The sequence below is a fragment of the Vicugna pacos genome, chromosome 4 (assembly GCF_048564905.1).
Source record: "Vicugna pacos chromosome 4, VicPac4, whole genome shotgun sequence".
In the NCBI taxonomy this organism is placed as follows: domain Eukaryota; kingdom Metazoa; phylum Chordata; class Mammalia; order Artiodactyla; family Camelidae; genus Vicugna; species Vicugna pacos.
Genome location: NC_132990.1, coordinates 26,231,765 through 26,254,202, shown reverse-complemented (window position 1 = coordinate 26,254,202; position 22,438 = coordinate 26,231,765). Strand labels below are relative to the sequence as shown.

General features: G+C 37.7%; 1 protein-coding gene across 4 annotated transcripts in view; it reads right to left on the bottom strand.

The window, feature by feature from the left end:
- The window catches only part of MPDZ (multiple PDZ domain crumbs cell polarity complex component), a 149,373-nt gene that overhangs the window by 68,066 nt on the left and 58,869 nt on the right, over nt 1-22,438 (bottom strand). For all 4 annotated transcript variants that reach the window (XM_072959426.1, XM_072959427.1, XM_072959425.1 and 1 more), the window contains 9 exons: nt 17,654-17,837; nt 16,737-16,826; nt 14,035-14,144; nt 11,443-11,589; nt 10,394-10,558; nt 8,314-8,499; nt 7,003-7,212; nt 4,858-4,974; nt 3,744-3,911 (listed from right to left, as the gene is read on the bottom strand). In XM_072959426.1, the coding sequence (XP_072815527.1) occupies nt 3,744-3,911; nt 4,858-4,974; nt 7,003-7,212; nt 8,314-8,499; nt 10,394-10,558; nt 11,443-11,589; nt 14,035-14,144; nt 16,737-16,826; nt 17,654-17,837 (1,377 nt within the window). The remainder of the gene's footprint in view (nt 1-3,743; nt 3,912-4,857; nt 4,975-7,002; nt 7,213-8,313; nt 8,500-10,393; nt 10,559-11,442; nt 11,590-14,034; nt 14,145-16,736; nt 16,827-17,653; nt 17,838-22,438) is intronic.

Here is a 22,438-nt window from a genome sequence, read left to right as displayed (position 1 = left end):
TGAGCCTCCATTTGATACATTCTTGTTCTTAGGAAAAAATGAGAGAAAGGTTAAATTAAAATGTTGGTTATACTTGAAAACAGCTCTACTTCTTAAGTGCAATGCATATAAGGTTACACCTGGGCACCTTATTCACCCAGAGAATGTATTTATATAGACTAGCTAAGTATTTAAGCATTCACTGGACACAACCTGCTTTTCTTCAATAATCGGTCAACCACACAAGTCTTCTTACACTTTTGAAAAATATACCATAAGCCCAGCTGCTCTAACTTACAGCGTCTTCTGAGATAAGATGCACTTTCTTTATTATCAGTACTCTTACCCTCCTGAGGGAAAAGGCAGCATCTCTCATACCTTTGCAAGCTTGCTGTTTTATCACTAAGATTTCCACAATCACTAGCATCACCTTGGCTAGAGTGATCTAGTTAGTTTGTGATACTAACTCTCTTCAAAATATAAAAATAAAAAATGGTATCAACATTTTAAACACAAATCGGAAGGCAGCAATATTTTACGCTATAGAATGACACTCAGTGGAGATCTTTTCCTTCAAATACATAGATTGAAGAAACATTAGTTTTGTTTCGTGTGCAAGGTGTGAAGAGGAGTTTGTATTTTGACAAACATAAAGTTCAACTTGCACCAGAACCAACAGCATTTCCTAGAGGGACCAGTATTCAGAAATGCAGGATGTGCACCAAACTGGGAATCACTTCATTTCTGGAACAAAAGTGAGAATCTGGGGGTGTGAGGAAGTGCAGGGCATGGGCGTGGGGGAAGAAGCAGAGGAGGAAATCCACCACCGAGCTACAGAATCTTTACTGGGCTTTTAAGCCAAAATAAGGAAAAATAAATGAAAGCATCGTCTCCTCAGAAGCTATATTGAGCTCTGAAACAAAAGTCTACAAGCATTTAGTAAGTTTAGAAAACAATTATTTCTGCATTCTGTTATGTCTTTGGAGGTGACAAAGAAAAGGGGATAAAAAGATTAATCAAAAAATTGAAACCTAGAACAATGAGAAAACCCACTGGCTTTTTGCCTTTAAAAACCACATTTCAGTGACCTGATTCTATTAATCCAAATACCATGGAAGTGGTCAAATTTTTTTAAATTTGTGAGTAATGGTTGTTTCCCTTAAATCCTTAAACGATAATTAATCAAATTAAGCAAAAGCAACTCACAAAAAAAAAAAAAAAAGGCAGACTGGTCCCCTAAATGGGAGAATTTTGTGCAAAGGAGCTCAAACATATGCCTACAGCCCCTTCCTGTCTAAGCAACTGTCCAGGCCCAGGCTCTGCCCTCTGGGAGTAAGGCCTCCCTCTACAACAGGTCCAGGCTCTGGGGCATTAGCTTTTAGAACTTCCACAGCACACCTGGCAAAGGCCAAAAGACTTCTCATCAAGGTAAAGAAGAGAGGTAAAATTATTTGTGCATTTCCAACCACCATTTAAGGCTACAAGATTATTTCATAATTAGCAAAGTCAAACATCTGAGGAATCACTAGGATCCTCACATCCTATTTTACCCATCCTTCAGATCAATATGCAGGCTTCTCTGTCTTCCTTAAATATCATGTATCATACGACTTTATCAATTAAAGAATCCTAAAGTGAGCTCACTTTTCTTTAAGAAAAATGGTTGACTCTAAATTCTGTAACAAGCTGCCATTTAGTCTTTCTAAAATAAATTCAGTGCAAAGATAAAGGAAGATGAATGAATCATCTACTTTTGTTCTTATTTACATACAATTTTCCAGTAAAATATCTAGGTACTAAAAAGATGCCACAAAACAAATACAAAAACAAACAAGCCAAAGAAATAAAACAATGTTGCAGAGATTTACCATGATAGGGAAACAGTCCTACATTCTAAGAGAAACTGAAAGCACACAGGAGTTTCACAATGTGTTTTAAAACACTCTCATTAATGTCTCCTTTGTTGTTTTGTAGTTTAAATATTTCAGTTGATAGGCCAGCTTGCCAAAATTTGCTTCAACAAAAGAGTAAACTGCTTGTGAAAAAAACAGAAAAAGAGGCAAACAGACTTCAGTAAGCCAATATGTTGTGCTGCATACAGCCAGCATTTGCCCTGTAAAATATATGCTTCTCAGTATGCAGATTGTGTAATCCCTTTAAGTAACAATTACTAAATTAAACAATGCAATCTGTCCCACTGGCATGAAGTGTGCTGTGCAGCGGATTAGGAGATTCCATCAGGAGATGAACTCAGCTTCCAGCCCTGGGGCCAGCAAAGACTGAGTATGTTCCAGACAGGACTCAGTCAGACAGACAGTCTCAGGTGTGAGAGGCGAGCAGCTGCTCCATTCACAATTATACCTTGCAAACCAATTCAAGGAGATTGCCCAGCATCATTTGCAAGGATAACAGGTGCACCCTGAACACAAAAGAAAATGCTCTGAAAATGTTCTGGCCAAAAAACTACTTGTTTATCAGAAAAGAGGAAAATTGTGTTAGGCTTGTAGAAATTCTACTTTCCAACTTTTTCATAAATACAGATTCCCTCCCTACTGAATTTATGTGAAAAATATACATTTCATATATTTAAGAAAGAACTATTATTCAGTCTTTTATTTCAATGTTGAATGTTTTGTTTATGAAATGTTCCCAACATAGAAAAATAAAGAAAATATATCCACATATGAACTCTTTCCTCAGATTTAACAGACCTTAATATTTTGGTGTCTTTTCTTCAATCTCTCTTTCTTCTTAAAAGTTTGTAATGTATTATAGATACAGCTAAATTCCCATGATTTCTTTTTTCTCCAAGAATAACATCTTCCCAGAAGTTGAGAGGAACATTCCCACACATTTTCAGATTTTTAAAATACACACACACATACTTAGAGAAACACACTGAATTGCCCTGCACATCAATTTCTAGATAATATAAACAACTCCAACAAATCAATAGAAAGACAACAAATCCCATACAAAAATGATCAAAAGATATGAAGAGGCCACTGGTGGAGGAGAATGTATTCAACCTCACTAATAGTCAGGAACTCCAAACTAAAACAGTAAGATACCATTTCACGCCCAAAAGACTGAACAGGTTTTAAACTATTACTTATTAAACATTATAGAGTATATCATCAAGATAATGCATAGAGCTGGGTGGGGCATTTATACCAATAGTCTATTTCTAAAATACAGATGGCACAGTTATGTCAATCAGTAGCTAAATTCTTCATTCACATCCAGTGACTTAAACATACTTAGCCATTCACTGGGAGTTTTACATATTCTTTGGCATCGTTTTATATGAAAACATATGACAACACTAAGTTTGACTTAGCTAATAAATATTAAATTCATGCAAGGAACACTCTACTTTCCAACTCTGCATGAAAGTCCGTTTTAAAGCCATTAAGAAAATAAAGTTACTCTTGTAATTCTCCCAAAGTACACACAGCTAAAAACACAATTTGAGAAAAACTTCACTAAAGTTTTTCTTTCCAACATGCAAATCCTAATCAAAGTTTTGAACCCTGTGTCTATCACTCTGTATCACAGAACTGAGATTTAAACAGAACCCAAGAGTCTACAAAACATCCAATTAACACCATCTAAATGAACCTGCACTTTAACCTGATAATGAAGCCATGACTGAAGAAATATGATGTCTCCAACGAGCCACTCCCCCAGCACCCCATGAACAGTGATCTCTGGTTACTGACATACAGGGTTCCCCCATGAAGAAAACGGCATTGCCTTCGTACCTTGGGAGGAGAAGACGGAAGGGAGGGACCGTAATTCAGGCTATCACTGCAAGCACTGCCATGAAGGGATAAAACAGAGGTCTGAGTGGAGTAGATACTGTCATGATCAGGAGAGTAGTGAGACTCGAATGCAGACTCGTCTGCTAAGTCAGCATCGTCCGTGTCCACCTAGGGATAAAAATAAAAATGTCAGCTGGCAGTTCTGTTCTGTTACACACACGACGAAGCCTCCACCTGAGACCAACAGGCATACAGGTATCACTCTCTGTCTATTCTTTCTCCTACACGACCTCCTCACCCTCTTCAACATGTCAAAGGCTAACCACTGCGACAGAACACGGACAAATCGGTGCTAGTGATAAAAGATCTAAAGGTAACAATTAAAAAAGGGCCTGGAGCAGTGTGCTATATTTAGTTTTGCACTTTAGTTATTAAGTATTAACACAGCATCGGCTCTTCTACCAGACGATCAGGTTCTTAGGATCAAAAACTATGTATTCACTCATCCAAGTGGCCTCCAGTGATTCCTAAGTATACATATTACAATGAATGATTTTACATAGATGAAGTAAAATAAAACTTTAAGATTTTCTAGTAAATCAGTAATGTTAACATACATGTATTTATAAAAAAAACATGGGTTTTACCTCTTTTGGAAGCTTCTGTGGTCTTAGTAACCAAATCAATTCATGTGACTTTCACATTATTAATATCTAATGAAAAAACATACCTATTACCTTATTAAAAGGAAGCAAAAACAACTGACTTATGACTGAGTACTACAAACAGTTTAAGACTGCCTAGAGATACGCAAGTGTGAAACTGGAGCAGACAAGAGCTCCAGCGACTTTCGGTATGATGTAAAGGCTTATTCTACATGGTGACGTAATGCACTGCTAACTGAGTATCTCCTACAGATTCAACGGTTTTCACAAATACTATGGTTTGTTTTCCTTCCCATTTTGAACTATGAGAACTACTAGAGTTGAAAGGAAAATGTTTAGTTTCCCAAAACATAATGATCAAAGAATATAGTAAGACTTTAGAATATTTTGAAAAGCAAATCTAAGACACAAGATTGTGAAAGAAAGCTTGGTAAGTCGTGGCCACTAACCAGAGCCCAGTCGGCCCTGAAGAGGGCTTTGTCAGGCAGCCCTTCCTCCTCGCGGGAGTGTGGTGGGTAGAGAAGGGAGTCCTCCTTAGCGGAAACATAACCTTCTTCTGGGGAAAGCTGCAGGGAGAATGAAGCTCGGTGTGTGAGGATGAGTTCACCAACGAGAGAGAACAGGAAAGAAGGAAGGAAAGGTAGGGCAGAGGGCGAGGGGAGAAAAAGAAAGGGGAGGAGAGGAAAAAACGGGGAAGTTTTCAAATTATAAAGTCATAATAAACATATGACTTTAACACAGAATGGTGAGCATGAAATATGATAAATATTCATATTTAACAGTTTCATCTGGTAGCACATAATGAGGTTGCTTATTCCAATACCAACATCATCTGATGAGAATCCCTTTCTATGAATTTCTTCTTTCTTCTTATAAAAGATTATCAAAATCAACAAGTTTTTTACATTACTATAATTTTCTAGTCATTCTGCCAAATATTTGGGTTAAAAAATGACTTCTTAATATAGAAATAAGGCCACCTTTAGGTGTTAAGACACAAAAGAAGTTGCAAAAGACTGAACCATTAAAAAGAAGGATCAACTTCTCTGTCATCCTTTACTAGAATACTATTTTAAAGAATGTAATTTCCTTGACAAGGACTGTCAGGGAACCCAACAAGGAAGTCCCTTAATTTGGCCTGGCTTAAACAACCACCACCACCAACTCTGCATGTTCACAATCAGCTTAAATTGCAGTCCTGTGATATCATGTTGTAACCACGATCACAGAGACAGAAAACACAGCATTCTCACTGCAATCTCAGATAAAATAAGCTAAAGTACTTAGACTGTCTTGCCTACATCACTCTGTGTGAGCAGTACATGCAGGTGTATTTTAGAGAAAAATTGTTTATCTTCTTTTCCCACACCTATGAATTTAATGGTTAATAAAGCTCACTTTATGCAAAAGAGGTAGTTAACATATATTGCAATGCATACTAAATGTGAAATATTAAACAGTTTTATGAAAGAAATTTATTTTGGAACCAACTAGGAAAAAGAAAAGATTGCTTCTGAGTAACTGGCATAGTTTCCGGTTAAGGGCAGTAAAAAACATACACTCAGCCACGTTTGCCATTTTTCTTTATATAACAGAGAGACCAGAATCAGATATATGGTCAGTCTTAAATACGGAGAGTCCAGAATGGCCTGTCTTCATTCTTACATTCCCCGTTGTACTGATCTCTTGCTCTGATTTCTACAATCCTGGTTCGATCTGAGGTTTGCTTAACACATTCTTCCTTCTTCCCTTCCTCTTCCCCTCCCTTTCTTTCTATTCTCATAAATAATTTTCATAGGTTATGGAATTCTTTGTGGAATAAGAAGTAGAGCATGAAAAATTTAACCAGTGTTTTAAATATATTAACAAATTTACGATTTGAATAAACTCTCACGAAGTCAACAAATCTTTATTTGATGTTTATGCAAATATATCTATGTGCTTTCCTAAGAGAAGGTATATTTATCTTGCCACTTAACAATGTATCTATAACAGAAAAAACCCACAAAAATTGAGACTGTCTCTAATACGTAATTGCAATTCAGTGGTAAGTGCTATGTTGCAATCACTATACCTAACAAATATTTTTACATTACATAGCATGAATTCATTAGTTGTTTTATATCATAGTAACTAAAACATGAAGTCTGTTCCCTCCCAGGAGGAGAGTCACCACCTGATGAATCCACATTGGAAAGTTCAAATTCTTGCTCTGCAGTAATTAGACAACAAATACGCTGAACAGAAACAGGAACTTAGGCCACTGTAACCTGGCATAGAGATTTTGAGGTCTAATTCCTTGAAAACATTTGATTCTATATTGATCATGACCTTAATTTTGAATAAAAAAGGTCAAAAGTGAACCATAGAACAGTAAGTTATAAATTTATTTTTGAACTTTCTGGCTATTTTCTTTGCTTTATTCTTTTAAAAAACATTACTCAAAATTCAATCTTCACACTCATGGTGTCAAATAACCATATCGATGAAAAGTACCAAAAGCCATGACTAGATCATGAGAACACCTGAAGCTAAAAGCTTGAAAGCCATTTTGTTTGCAAATAAAAAGAAATGAATAAAATCTAAATTCTTACAGGCAAAGGCTTGGCAACGCCTATTCTCACAGTTCCTGAGGGTGCACCTTTCAGTGCCTGTACAGCTTCTTCAAGACTGCTGTTTTCCAAGTTAACGTCGTTGACAAACATGAGTCGATCCCCAGGGAGAAGCCGTCCATCCTTTTCGGCAACACCACCAGGCACCAAAGAACGAATTACAATCACAGTGCTTGCTGGATCAACTGGATCCTGATAGAACAGAAATGGAAAGAGAAGGCAGCTCTTTCGACACTTAAAAATGCTGTTACAGGTTGTCCACTCTGAATTGTACAGGATGGGTAATTATTTCAAGTGTCTTTTTAAAAATGCACACGATACTCCCAATGAATTCTCTAGGTAAAGGCGGTGGCCTCTTTAAAGAGTTTAGGAAGAGTCCCTCCTAAACAATGGCAGCCTCACTTTCTGCGGTACCTGAGTAGACCTCTTACACCATACAGACAACTTTAACGTTATGACTTTAAATTCTGATAAACGGTCCTATTTTATAACTGTCATCTGCAACACATGAATTAACGGTTTATTAACAGGAAGTTACAGCTGTGGAACTTCTGTAGCTGTGAGTGTACTGACAGCAGGGCCTGTCTCTGAGATGCAGAAGTTCAGAAGGAGCCTGTAGAGTATTTGGTGATGCAGCGTTTTCACATACACAGCAACCTGAGTATGAGAACCAGACTCCAGAACCAGGACCAAAGAAGAACACAGTTTCCTGGCTCAGTACTAACTGATGAAGAGGAGCAGCTGCTCCTTCTCAGACCCGCTTTAGCATTCCCTCAGTCACTCAGCACAGAACACAAAAGAAGGACGCAGGCCACACGTGACCAACTGAAGCTAACTCGTAAGTTTGGTCAAATCATAACAATATATTAGAATTCACAATATATCCAATTATAAGTTTATCATTCACTTTAGATGAAAGAAATGAGTAGCTAACACTTTCTGTCTTACCATTTGAATATGAACTATCAATTAAGGGCAAAGGAGTAAGAGTAATTCAGGCATAACCTTCAAACGAGCAAACAACTACATTTCTCTAGGATTCCTAAAAAGTATTTAGCATTATTCTTCAAATTTCCAAGAGACAAAATATAAAAGAGCACAATGAATTCAGTGTTGAAAGAAATGCTTTATGACAGCCAATTAATCATGAAGTTATTATTTTCAACCTCAGTAAAACAAGAATACATCTCTGATGATTCTACAATATTATCTGCTGCTTCTCGGCTGTGAACAATATACCCCTAGTTTCTCTCATCATTTCTTAAAGAATTATTAAAAGTAGGATGTATTTACCTGATAATCTAAAATGCTGAAACCAAGTCCTCTGCTCCCCTTTTCCAGCTCTATGTTCTGAACGTCAGCCTCCCACATGGCCAAAGGTCCCTGAGCCTCCTCTCCATCCTGACCCACATCCGTCATCGCCAGCACGGGCTCCTCTGTCTCCGAGGACCCGATGAGCTCACCGAGGTCTACGTGAGGCTGGGTAACAGACCAGACAGCTCTTATTTCAGAGGCACCAGATCAGCAGATACGCACACCCACACCACAAGGGAAAGGGGGAGGCCCAGCACCTGTCCAAGATCAAAGACTCACGGACGGGAGCACCCATGGCTCACCGCAAAACCTCCACGCAGCAGGATGGCGATTGTCAAAAAGTGTTAAAGAGGAAGACACACCTAACTTGCAAGGGGCATTAAAAATACATGGTTCAAAGATCTATAAAAAGATATAATGATTGTATTTCAGCATCATGGCTGTGGGTGACTTTCACTTTTTTCATCAGTGTCTGAATCACGTCTGTGGTTAGGAAAAAAATGTAAAGAAAAAGGATTCCTATGACAAATAAGAACAATTCAAGAGAAAATAGCTATATATTAAAGTCGTGCACTCTAGGCAGACAAGGGTTACAAAACGCTGTGACTCGTGCACATGATTGTTTCCTTAATAAATGATCATGCACAGTGGCAAGGCAAGACCTGAAGTCAGACTGCCCTGGGCTTGAGGACTGTCTCTGTGATCTCTTAATCCATGTTGCCTTGAGCAGCAGTCTTAACCTGGGCTTCACGGTCACCTCTCACAGAACGTGTCACTGAGATGTAAGTGAGGTAGCATTTAAAAAGTACTTTGCAGAAAAACAGGGATTCAAAACGTTAGCTTCTTTCAGTAAAAATATATTAAAGTGAATCTAGGTTAATTCAGCTCTGTTCATCTGCATGAACCCATTAAATGGGAAAAACATGTTTTTGATAATGAAATTCTAGTTCAAATACTATCGTTGCTTTTTATCAATTACTGCACACAGGACCATGGATACAAATCTGTCCGCCTTCTTTACTGTAATAATCCCATTTATACCACATAAATATGCAGTTGGATATGTACAGTGCTAGACTTCAGTTTCTACACAATCTGGAGTTACGCTTCTTATTCTACCCTATTCTAATCACCCATCTGAATACTGAACTATGCACTTTATTCTTCAAAGTTTTCAAAATTATTCCACTGTACTGATTCCTACAGTATGTGAATCAAATCCTACAATCATCTCTCACTGTACCCTAAGTGAGATCTGAATAGGCTATAAATTATGGAAAGTCCAAATGTTAACTTTAGATATCCACCATGAGTCCTCAGAAAAGCTAATGAGCTCTATCTCTTGACATTGTGATGTGAATGGAAAAGAATAAGCGAACAGGAAAATGGAATTTTCTCAGTATCATGGAGTATTATGTGACATGCAGAATCATGAGCTCAAATCTTCATATTTTAAAAGTATAGACAGTGTGCAAAGTAGATCTATGCCCAGAGAAATGATGGCCCATCCATATTTAAGCCGTTCCCTGAGCAGTAACCATGTGCCAGGCACTGAGCTGGGGAGGTTATGCAAAAGTGTCTTTTACCACATGCGTACTATATACTCACTAATTTCACACTTCAATTTTCTCTCCTTTTAAGGGGGGAAAAAACGAGTGTCTATTTCATAGGAACACTGTGAATATTATTATAATATTATTATTATATATAATATTATTATATATTATTAGTCACACAGGTATTATGTAATAATATCTAGTATTACATTATCTCATATATCGCATAGAGCAACCCTCCAGGACAGTCATCATGACTTAGGTTTTAAAAAGGAGAAAAGTGAGATTCAGAAAGGTGAAGGACTCGCCCAGCGACACAGAGCAAGTTATGTGCCAAGCCTGGTTCAAACCCAGGTCTGTCTGACCCCAAGATATACCCTACAAGCCATGGGTTGTGAGTAAATCAAATATCAAGTAAGAGAAGAGAGGCTTAAAAATGTTTTAATGCCATTTAGCCTTTCCATTACATATTCAGATCAGTCTCACATCTGCAGATCTCATACCTGTTCTGTTAGTTCAATGTCACATAAGTCCAGGCTCTCCAGTCCTGCCCGGGCGGTGGCTGGCACAGTTCGACGGCAGCACACCATTGTCACCTCTATAGGCAGCTCTTTTAAAATAGTCACCACATCTTGGTGACTCTCCCCAAGCAAAGTTATGCCATTCACCTGTGCAAAAAGAGTCGTCATCCAAGAAAGAACATTTCACAGCATGACTAGTCTCTATAAAGCAACTATTAATTAAATAAATATAAATTGTACTATGGGGATTTCCACAGCTCTGCTGTGCTCAGCATCATAGTTGGACCCGTGGGAGAAGTGTTATCTAAAACCACTGACATGCAGCTTTAGAGTCTTTTTGGAACTGGACCTTCTAAAGCACTCACAGGAAAATCACTAGCTTTCACCCACATTGCATATGCCAGTGTAATAGTTCAGAAAGGAAGAGTTAATAACATCATTCCCAAAGGGGGAAGGGAAAAGGAGAAGTTTATGTTTAATGATACTTTATATCATTATTAAGTGAAAAAAAATGGAAATGGCACATGTTATATGCTACCATGTTTTTAAAAGTAGGAGAAATGAACATACTCAAATTTTCTTACTTATTAAAAATATCTGCAAACTGCATAGAATCAACTGTAACAGTAGTTACACCTAAGAAGGGGTGATGAAAATTACGTGGAGTGGGAGAGAAGAGAGACTTTGTGCTGAAGTGTATCGCTGTGTTCTTTTGAGATTCTGAAATATGTGATTTTATTACCCACTCTAAAAACTGAATGTTCAAAAATTTTGAAGAAAGCTTTTATAGTCCTCTAGATCAAAAAAAACCAACAAATTAAAAAACACACACATACACACGGAGTTAGGTGTGAAACTCAATATACATATAGATTGGAAATTTCACTTTGGGTGAATTTTTATTTGTGTATCTCTCTCAAGTTCTCGTCAGAGGAGAAATTTAAAAGAAGAGCTACTTATTCACCACGTTAAGCTTCCCGCAGCCTTTTCAGAATTTTAGTTACAGAGGGGAGAACAAGGTAACTCCTTACCTCCAGTAGCTCATCTCCACTGAAAAGCTTCCTGCTGTGTCCAACAGGACCTTCTGGTAGAACAGATCGGATAAAATGATGTCCCACTGTTGCTTCCAGACTTATCCCCAACCCACTGTTCTCACTGAACTTGCTCACGTGGGCCACCTGGAAGGAGAAAAACCATCCCAATTCTAATGTTCTTTCATTTGTTAGTTTGTTTTTCTTCTCATGTATTTTATCTTCACCCTCAAGGTCAAGTTTCTCACAACTTCGCAAAAACTTGTAAAGCTGCAAACCTCTGGAGCTTTGCCTTGGAAAGAGTACTGACATCTGTCGGTTTCTTAAACCAACACAAACCAAAAGGAAGCAGTCACTTGCAAGCACCCAAGATGCTCTGCAGGAATGCTGATAACAGATGGTGGTTACCAGAGACAAAATCGAAAGTCTGAGCTCAAACGACAGTATGGAAAACACATACCCTTAGCACTTCCCATGGGCTGGGGACTGTGCTAACCCCATTACACAGATCACCTCACTTACCTCTCATAAATAGGTACAATGTCTGTCCTTGTTCTTCCCAAATTAGGAAAAAGAGGTTCTGAGAAGTCACCTTCAATTGAGTCCCAAAGCTAGAAAAGTGCTTTGCACCTAAGCACTCTGGTCCTATAGCCCTCAACCTCTGGACCTTACATGTATCAGGGGATAACACGTGTCTTTAAAAGTGAATCAAAGCTTAAAACAGAAAGAAAAAACTTCCTATTTCCTACTGTTACACTAATATGCAAATAATGAAGAACGTTGGGACATCACCATTTTCACAAAGAGTCCAATAATTACAGTATTAAAATCAGAAGGTATACTAAAAATGATTTATTTCATCCCCTTTATTTTATAGCTAAGGGAACTGAGGGATAGAGGGGCTAAGAAAAATACTGTTTAATTATAATAGACATTTTCAGATCTTCATGGTAACGAGCACAGGGTCAATGCTAGAAGCTACATTATCTGACTCTGAAATCTAAAGCTGGATGAAATCCTTCTACCCCTTAAAATCCAATTTAGGTATCACTCCCTCCGAGCAGCCCTCCAGGATTCCATTCACCACGCCCATCAATCCTTCTCTCTACTACATACTCCTCCTATGATTTCACGTGTGCTGTGTAACTATGGAGCAAACTACTGAAGTCCACAATATGTCGTATTTACCTTTGTCTGATGAAAACTAATAAATAGCTTAGTTCTTTCTTACTTATAGTAACATTCCACCCTCAACAGATGACGGGAAGTGCCACCAGGAGAGCATGCGCACAAAGGACAGTTAAAAGTTCACAGCCTCCCATCTGACATGTGCGACAAAAGGCCTAGGGAAAGGGTGCTCTTTACCATTCAATTACCACCTGAAGAGGCGCAGCCGCCGGCCACGCCACCCCTACCCCGGAGAAGGAATCCTCCAACTCTCTTTTCATGTTAAATTAACCACAGTTAAGCTGGACCTTGTTGTATGGTTCCTTGATTCAATTTAAAATGGTCATAGCAGCTGAACTTGCTCAAATACTATCTAACTATTAACTAACTTGATCACTTAAAAAAAAATCCTTGTTCTGAGGATATAAAAAACACTAAGAACACTGCCTGGCACAAAGTACTCAATAAATGCTGGTTATTATTAATCTTAAATCATTATCTGTTGTCTTTTATCTCTTCTTACCTAGAGTTACTTGAATATTACAAGAAATATGAAAAATTCTACCTAACCTAGTATTTTATTTTTCCATTTGAAATCCCTGAAATCTGTTGATATATATCTAAAGATTTGTAATTTATGTCAATTTTGTTAAACATCTTTTTAGGACAGCAGATTACAATTGCTACATTAGGTGTGCAAACCGTTAATAAACATAAAACACTCACGATGGCGTAAGTGCTATGAAAAAAGCATGCAGAATAAAATGCCTTCCGGAGAGAAATGCAGAAGAGTGACAAAGAGGGAGTGGGAAAAAGCCCTTTCACAAGTCTGTACACAGGTCATGACAATTTCAGTTTTATTTTTAACAAAATTCTGTCATTCTATTCTGCCTCCTTCCACCGGACTCCCCAGGTACAAGAATCAGAAAAACCCTTCCCAGTGTCTATATAATATACACCACTGCCAGAGATACTGATGGATTGTAAGTTCTACAACTTTCATCCAATTTATTTTAGTTCCTTGGTTAATCCGACTTTCTCCAACTTGGATTTATTAACATCTGAATCAGCACATTTAGGTATTTGAAAAAAACCCTGGGCACGTGCTACATTCTCGAGGACTCTTTATGACAGTCACCTTTATTACTGTCATGAACTTCCTGCTCAAATACAGTTAAAAAGTTACACAGGATTAAACTGTATAGCACAGGGAAATATACACAAGATCTTACGTTAGCTCACAGAGAAAAAAATGTGACAATGAATATATGCCCATGTATGACTGAAAAATTGTGCTCTACACTGGAATTTGACACAACATTGCAAAATGATTATAAATCAATAAAAAATGTTAATAAATAAATAAATAAACTCATCAAAAAAAAAGTTACACAGCTAACTTTTTAGAAGGGTAAGCTGACCTACCACTATTTCATAATTAATCCCCATAATCCTTTGCCACTTTGTCAGCAGGGCCGCTTCCTGTTGCCGCACGTCTTGTATTTCTCCCATCTCAGCTGACAGTAACGGATACCCTGAAAGAGTCAACACGATTAAGTCAGTGACGTTCGACAAAAGCCTCCGTGTCTTAATGTTCTGTATCAGGGACCCTGTGATCAGAACCTGTTTGCCACATCAAGTCTGACTCTCCAACCAATATATGAGTTACTCTTATTTCTCTACACATTTTAATCATTCAGTTTAGAACTCTATCATCTATACATTCCAACACTGTTCTCTTTTAAGAGAGATCTTTTCGGTCTTAACTATATTTCCATTGAAGTATCCATACATTACCTAACTTTTATTTAAAAGAACGAGGACTCTAAGCTCCAGAATTCACTCGGTTGTCCCTCAGTGATTCTACAGTAAAAAGCCATGCTGTCTTCTATGTTAATCTCTTTCATTTCCACTTGGTTCTACACAGTAAAGAAGGGAGCAGGCTACACCTTAGCAATAACAAACAAGGAATTAACAAATAATATATGTGACTGCATGTACAATAAGAAAATATAAATAATAAGAAACAATGAAAAACAGAAAACATGTATTAAAATCCTATAATTGCAATCCTACTAATTGGCCAAAGGGAAATGAAAAAAATAGAAAAGAAAATCACTAAGCAAATTATGCAAACAATATTGATTTAAAACGGTTTAGCTAAAATAAACTGATTGAGAAAAATTTCCAAGTCATATTCAAAGATTCCCATGTCATCATAGCTTTACTCATAAAGGTTGTCTTCTAAAGAAAAAAAAAACAAACCTCTACAAGACGCTACTCTCTAAATGTGATTTTCAGTATCACTTTTAGCATTCAAATTTCAAATTTAAAGAGTATTCCAAAATTTGATTTCTCATTTGCTGCCTCCTCATTAGTGAAATGAATGAGCTTTTCCTCCAGGCTTATTTTTCAGGTTTGTTATGCTTTAAATTAATAAAATGATTTTTTTTTCTCCTTGAGAAACTGGAAACAATAAAATACATATTTTTTGAAAAATCTGGAGACTAGCTTCCTAAATGAGTGTTTTCTCTTCAAAGGTGTGTTCAGTTCAAAGAGGGATAACTGTGCAGGGGTGAACACAGATGACAGGAAACCTTCAACCTGATGAGGGTTAGAAAGAGGAGGGTCAGCCGAGTCCACCTCTTCCCACAGCCCCTTTCTCTGCATCTGCTGTGTTTACACAGGTGGGCAGTGGTTCACGCAGGGTGGGATTTGGATTTGAGGAAGCAGGGAATCTGTCAGCGGCTGGTAACAACAGTCTAAGATTTGGATTCATACACACAGCCTACAATAACACAACCCTCAAGTCGACCTCTTTCCCAGCTGCCTCAAAACTAGACTTCAGGTATATCCCCCACATCATCAAGCCCAGTCTTCTGATGTTACTGAGAAGTCAAATGATTTGTCCAGGTTCACACAGTGAGTCAAATTTTGTGGAAGAGGTAACAATGTTTCATGCTCTGTCTGAGGACCAGCATTAAGATAGATGCATTAAGAACATTAAGAAATTTTCCTTATTTTTGTTTTAAAAAGAATGTGGGAACCCTGATTACAAGCCTACACGCTCTCCAACCACCCCGCCACAGGCATATGCACATTCACCACAGCAACACAGATGGCTGAGCCTTCAAGATGATTCCCCACACTCATCCCCTCTTACTATCTCAAGTTTCATGGTTTGAAACATTTTTATCCTTTCCCACTACTTCTGATATTGAGTTAATCCTAAATAATTTCTACTACACCTATTAGTGTAAAAATGGCAGAATCTGACTAACATCTGTGAATCCTACACATTTCACTCCTGGGAATCACTGCAAACATAAATATTTCTTTAAAATATAAGGGTAAATCGCAATTTTCAGCAGAAAAATAAAACCTTTAATAATAAAGGAGTAAATATCTTAAAGAACATCAAGGTCTCAATATAAATATTTAGTAAAGGGCAGAATTCACGTAAGGAAGATGAGCCTTGGATTTTTTCCAGCAGATTTAATTATCAAACACCTATAGCAACAGGACAGGTGAGGGAAGGACATAACAGTTTCAGACTAAAAAGACGGCAGCAAGATTCTGGCATCACTACATCGAACACAATGCCGCTCTAAACAATTTTTTAAAAGTTTGATGAATTCTAGGTTTATAATGAGAGAAATCTCAGAAAGATGTAATCATTTCTCTGTATAACTCCTTTCAAAATTTTGAAAAATTTAGAAGAAAAAGACCCCCAAATATGGAGAGTTTCATTCCTAAGGGCTTTTGCTTTAAAGATTCTCTTGTGTTTATTTTAAAAACACTTTATAACTTTATCATGACTTGCTCAAGAGACATGTTGGCTCTATCTTAAGAACTAAGGGGATTGGAACAAAACCATGTATGTAACTGAATGATTCCTAAAGGTCTCGTTAAAAAGTAGAAGGAAAAAAAAGACTGGCTCAGCAAGAAAATCTGCCAGCTATACACAAACTATTTTAAACTACTAGAATAATTAATCACATCTATAAATAAGGACTTACAATAATCTCTTTTCTGAAAGTTTTTTTTAGTAATTTACAATGTATCTAGAGTCAGAATCACATTTATAAAAATCATTTCTCTAAAAAAATAGTAAAGAATATAATAACCTGGCTCCAGGTGTTTGCCTTCTTCTTCAGTTTGTAATGTACTGGCACCTCTCACTGAAGATAAAGAACCTTCATCTTCTTCATAATTTTCTTAAAGATAAGATTTTAGGAGTTAATGTCTGTAATATAATAGAGCACTTGAATTTTTCAAACCCCATTTTATTTATCTGAACATCTAGATGGGAGTTTGCTTTTTGTAGGTAAACGCTTCAACAACCGCGTGTACTTAAAGGAAAGTGCTCCTGTTAATGCGACATGCCTCCCTGTCTCGCAGACGGCATAAATACCAGGATGGTCAACAGTCAGAAATGAATAAATACCAGGATGGTCAACAGTCAGAAATGAAACAGCACCTGCAAACCAACAGCCTGACTTCTACCAATGAACCCTTACCTCAGTGAGCTGCAGGGGGATTTCAGGAATTTTCAGATACTCATGTACAAACAGCTTAAGAAGGACATTTCTGAACATGTAACTACGCGTCTCACGCTGTCCCATCCCAGCTAGCCAAGCCTAAACGTGGAACTGAAGCTGATTCCTTCGAGGAAAGGCTGGGCGTGTAGAAACGTCCTGGGGCTCACACACATCATCTAGGCAGAACAGTTCACCTCTGAAGGGAAAACGTGGCAATGACACCCAAAAGTAAGGCGAGGGCAGAAAGGTAAACTGCACATGTTTCCAAATGAGAAGTGGTGGCTGCATGAACGGGAGAGAAATCCGCTTTACTCAGAGCCCATTCCACAGCCAACGGACGCGTCACTGGTCTAGTTAATCCCAACTTGATTAAACTCCCTTTTTACTTGGTTCATAACGAATAGTTAAGACTAAAAACTATCCTTTAAATAATTTCAGAATTAGAAGAAAAAAATCAAAATGATGTCAGAATCTAACCGAAAACCAGGTTACTGTGGCCTCACCTTTGCTTACACTGGCATTAATGGGAGACGCGACCGTGCTTTTTGTGACGTCCTCCCCCGCGGTGAGCTCAGCTTCCTGCTTCGCTCCTCTCCTCATTAGTGTCAGGTGCACAGTCTGTCCTGTGTGTCGCAACACCTCTACTGCTTGCTGATTGGTAAAACCCTGAAGGTTTGTGCCATCTACCTATGATAGGAAGATGATGTGTTGAGAAATAAACTGAGAAATAAATGGATATTTGTATTACCAACTCATCAAATGCATGGTTACTGCTTGTCAGTGAGAAGGGAACTGGGAATGAGTAGTCCCCTGACTGGGGAAGGCGCTAACACCTGTCTGGGGACCAGCACTCGCTCAGATGCACTGGAATCACTAGGGAGTGTTTCGTTTGTTTTAGTACCAAATAAAGGGTCTCACGTCTAGAAATGAGCCAGCAGTTCTACGGTGGGGCCAAGGATATACCATTTAAAATATGTTTGTATGTTTCTCAGGTGACCCTAATGCACAGCCAGGTTTGGAAAGCAGGACTTGCCGGATAGAGAGGTACTAGGGAAGACAGGGAAGAAAGTGGTCACTGAGAGTGCTGACCAATTCCAGAATCATATTTAGACTGGCTTTCAAGAAAGAAAGAAGACAAAACCATCTTCCTTCTTATTTCTTGGCCTCTTCAAAAAATATATGTGCTTTTCCCTTTTTCTAGTTCACAAATGTCAAAATACTTGAAGATGCCCCTGTGATCTCTCCAAACCACAGACATGATCCTGTCACCCAACAGTGCCTCCCATAGAACACTCCTTAGGACAATGCTCCAAATTCTCAACATGGCTTAGAATGGTGTCAACTGTCCCCACCGCCTATCACTGACCTCATCCTGCACAATGCCCATTGTGCCCTCCAGCCCCAGACGACCATTTCCATTCCCCTGACCTACAGCTCCCCCTTCAGCCAGGAGGTCTGTGCAAGTCCTGTTCCCTCAGTCTAGGCTCTCGACAGTCCACTCCAGCCAACGTGCTTTCTCATCTGTTCACTTAGAAAACACCTACAATTGCTTTACGTCTCAGTTCAACAGCTACTTCCACAATTAAACTATCTCCATGTCCCTGACTATAGTCAAAGTCCTGCTCACCATTTCTCCTTCATAGCACTTAACAGAAATTTCATTTTACATTCTCTGTCATTACATGGTTTATGACTGCAATCTCCAAGAGGACAGGCAGTGTGTCATCTAAATACGGTGCTGTTCACATAGGAGCTATTCACAGATGGGAACTGGCTCACATGTCAAAGATTTATTTGTAAATCAAATTCTATTGTGGAATAAATAAATGAAGATTATAACACCTTATTTTTAAATTCATAAAATTACACTGAAAACATTTTGGAAAAGTGGAACAATAAATTAAATGTTGAAATTCAAAGCCATTGATATTCCTTTCAAACTGCAATGGCTAGAATGGCTGTGTAAGTGTCATGCTTTTCTAAGCACAGTGCTGACCACATTAGGCATTCAAATATTTACTCAGTGAATGGGGATTACACTAGACCTAGATCAGTGGTCTCCCAGATGAAGTACCCTCACTGCAGAGGCTTCTGGAAGATTATAATAAAATTTTAAATCAAACATATTTTGAAATCTCACTTGTTTTATATATAAACATATATACATTAATATGAGACAATACATTTATTAATACATATATAAAACAAAACATAATATATATAAAATATGTCATGTAAGAATATACAGAGGAGAGAAAAGAGGAAGGAGAAAGGAAGAGTATATATATATATATATATATATATATATATATATATATATAAAAACTGATGGAGGTATTGAGTCAAAAAATCTAGAGACCTCTGATCTAAATGATCCACTTTATGCTTTGCAAGTTATGTAATCTCGTATGATACTTCTGAGCTAAATGGCAACTTACACACAGGTATCTCTCTCCTCTTTCCTCCCACCTCTACCTTGTTGATACCCTTTTGGACAGAATAATAAAAATATAATAACAGAAAAAATAGTGTAATAAAACTGGAAACCATGGAAGAAGACAACTCCTCACACCAGTAACCTGGAGAAACTTCTACTCGGAATGAGCATGTAATTTTATCTAATGACCAGTTTAGTTAACTTGAAAAAGAAAAACAGAGTCCTTTTACTAAATAATTCTTACATAGAATACCAACATATAATGTGCCAAAAAAAAGAAAAAAAGTCCCATTTGCTCTCTCTCCTCTCCTGTAATGTCTACAGTGAAACCCTAGGGGTCAACAGAGTACAATTTGTAAAGCAGGAATCTTATAACAAAAGTTTCATGTTTTAAAACAATACTTCCTCAGATAGTAAGGAACAATTTCTTAATTTTCTTACCATCTCAACAATTACAAAATTAAAACAGAGCATAGTTTCAACAGCTGCTGCCAAGACAAAATTGAAAAAAAAAAAAAAAAAGACAGCAGTTGTGAAAATGCAACTAGTGTGAAGACCTTTATTACTCAAATCTCCAAAGCCCACAAGATGGTGGTGTGTTGCACAAAATGAATGCATGATCAAAAGTACTGCATGATTTTCTCTGGGAGTCTGAGACGCCTCTAACTTTGAAGTAAGAGAGGGCAGCTAAAACCTGAAAATCAGAACACTGATGAGAGCAAAGACAAGTGATTTTATTGAAAACAAGAAAAGACTTCAGAAGAACGGAGCTTCCACTTCTGAGCCAACAATTTCCTTCAGTACTGACCAGGCCTTGGCAAAATTACATTTGAGACTCCATTTATATCAGAATGAAAACAACAAGCTTGAAAGGAAGTTTCTATGAGACACTTTAAATGTGCATCATTTCAGGCTCTCAATAAATACCTGCTTCATTATTTAAAATGTACTTACATGCCAAGTATACTAGGTATCTTAAATAAATTACTCATTCGATTGTCCTAAAAATCACACAAGGGATGTTACCTTATCCCAGTTTTGTAGGTAAAGGAATCCCGGTTCTTGCTGAATGGTTAAACATAGAGTTATATGATCCAGCAATTCCATACTCCTAAGTATATACTCGAGAGAAATGAAAATATACATCCACCAAAAACTTGCATATGAATATTGATAGTGGCATTGTCCATAATAGCCCAAAAGTGGAAACAATCCAAATGTCTATCAACTGATGAATGGATAAATAAAATGTAGTATGCCTACACAATGGAATATTATTCAGCTATAAAAAGATATTAAGAACTGATACATGCTGCAACACAGATGAAGCTTGAAAACCTTATGCTAAACATAAGAGCAAATCACAAAGAACCACCTACTGAATGATTCAATTTATAAGAAATGTCCAGAACAGGCAAGTCTACAGAGACAGAAAGTAGGCTGATGTTTGTCTAGGGCTGGGAGGATGGGGGAATGAAGGCGTAACTGCTAATGGGTGTGGGTCTCTTTAAAAGATAAAGAAAATGTTCCAAAGTTGGTTGTGATAATGGATGCACAGCTGTGAGGATGCTAAAAGCTTCTGAATTACATACTTTAAATGGATGAACTGTATTTTCTGTGAGTTCTATCTCAATAAAGCTGAGTTTTTAAAAAAGCTTTCTACTGGATTAAAATACATAGCATGGGGGAGGGAGTACATTACCTATGTTTTCAATATGTAATTCTTTATCAGATATGGATTCATTCCCTCTCTCTACCTCCTTTTCCTCCAAAATAAAAATGCAGTTAATTTTCATTGTATGTTAAAATGGAGATACAACAGGGAAAGCTCTTTTCCAGAACACAGCCACCTTAGGTGGCAGGCACATGTGGTCTTCAGAGCAGATTTCAGGAGCTGAACAGATGTAGTTAGGAGTTTTCTAGAACTAAGCCCAAGAAGAGTCAGGGAATTACAATGGAGAAGCAAAGGGCAGAGATAAAGTACATCTCTACCTTTTTTTAAATGATGTAGAAAACATGTAACATAGAATTAACCACCTTACCCATTTGGAGTAGTGTTAAGTACATTCACACTGCTATACAACAGACCTCCAGAACATTATCATCTTGCAAAACTGAAACTCTACACCCACTGAGCAGTTCATTTCCCCCTCTATCCAGTCACTCACAGTAACTGTTCTACTTTCTGTTTCTGTAAGTTTGACTACTTCAGATGCCTCATCTAGGTGGAAACACATAGTATTTGTCTTTCTGTGCCCGGCTTTTTTTTTTTACTGGGCATAATGTTCTCAAGGCTTATCTATGCAGGTTTTGTTTATCCACTCGTCCCTAGGTGGACATCGGGGTCACCTTCTCATCTTAGCTGCTGTGAGTAAAGCTGCAATGCACGAGGACTCTTCTATCGTAACATTCTACATCCTTACTATGATGCCAAAGGAAACAACAGAGATTAAGTACACACAAACAAATACATACTAAGATAAATCAGCATTCCCCAAAATGTATTCCAAAGAATATTAGTATATGTTTGAGGAAAGAAATAATCCATGATTACAAAAGTTTTAGAAACTGTGAAGCGAAAGAGTTAAACAAGTTTCTTTATTGCAGAACTCGTCAGTCTTTGATTTTTCAACGTGCAATGTGAATTCTTAAGGAACCATTATCACATGCAGTTTTTCCTAAACTTACTTCATCAGAAAGCCCTTGATGCAGGGTCTCTTGGATGTGTGCTCCGAGAAGCACTTAGGGTAGTCCGGTTTCTACTGAATACTGAAATGAGAGCTGGATTTTTTTACACTACCTTGAATAGCCACATGGTCAAAACATACTAATGTTACTAGGATAACAATGA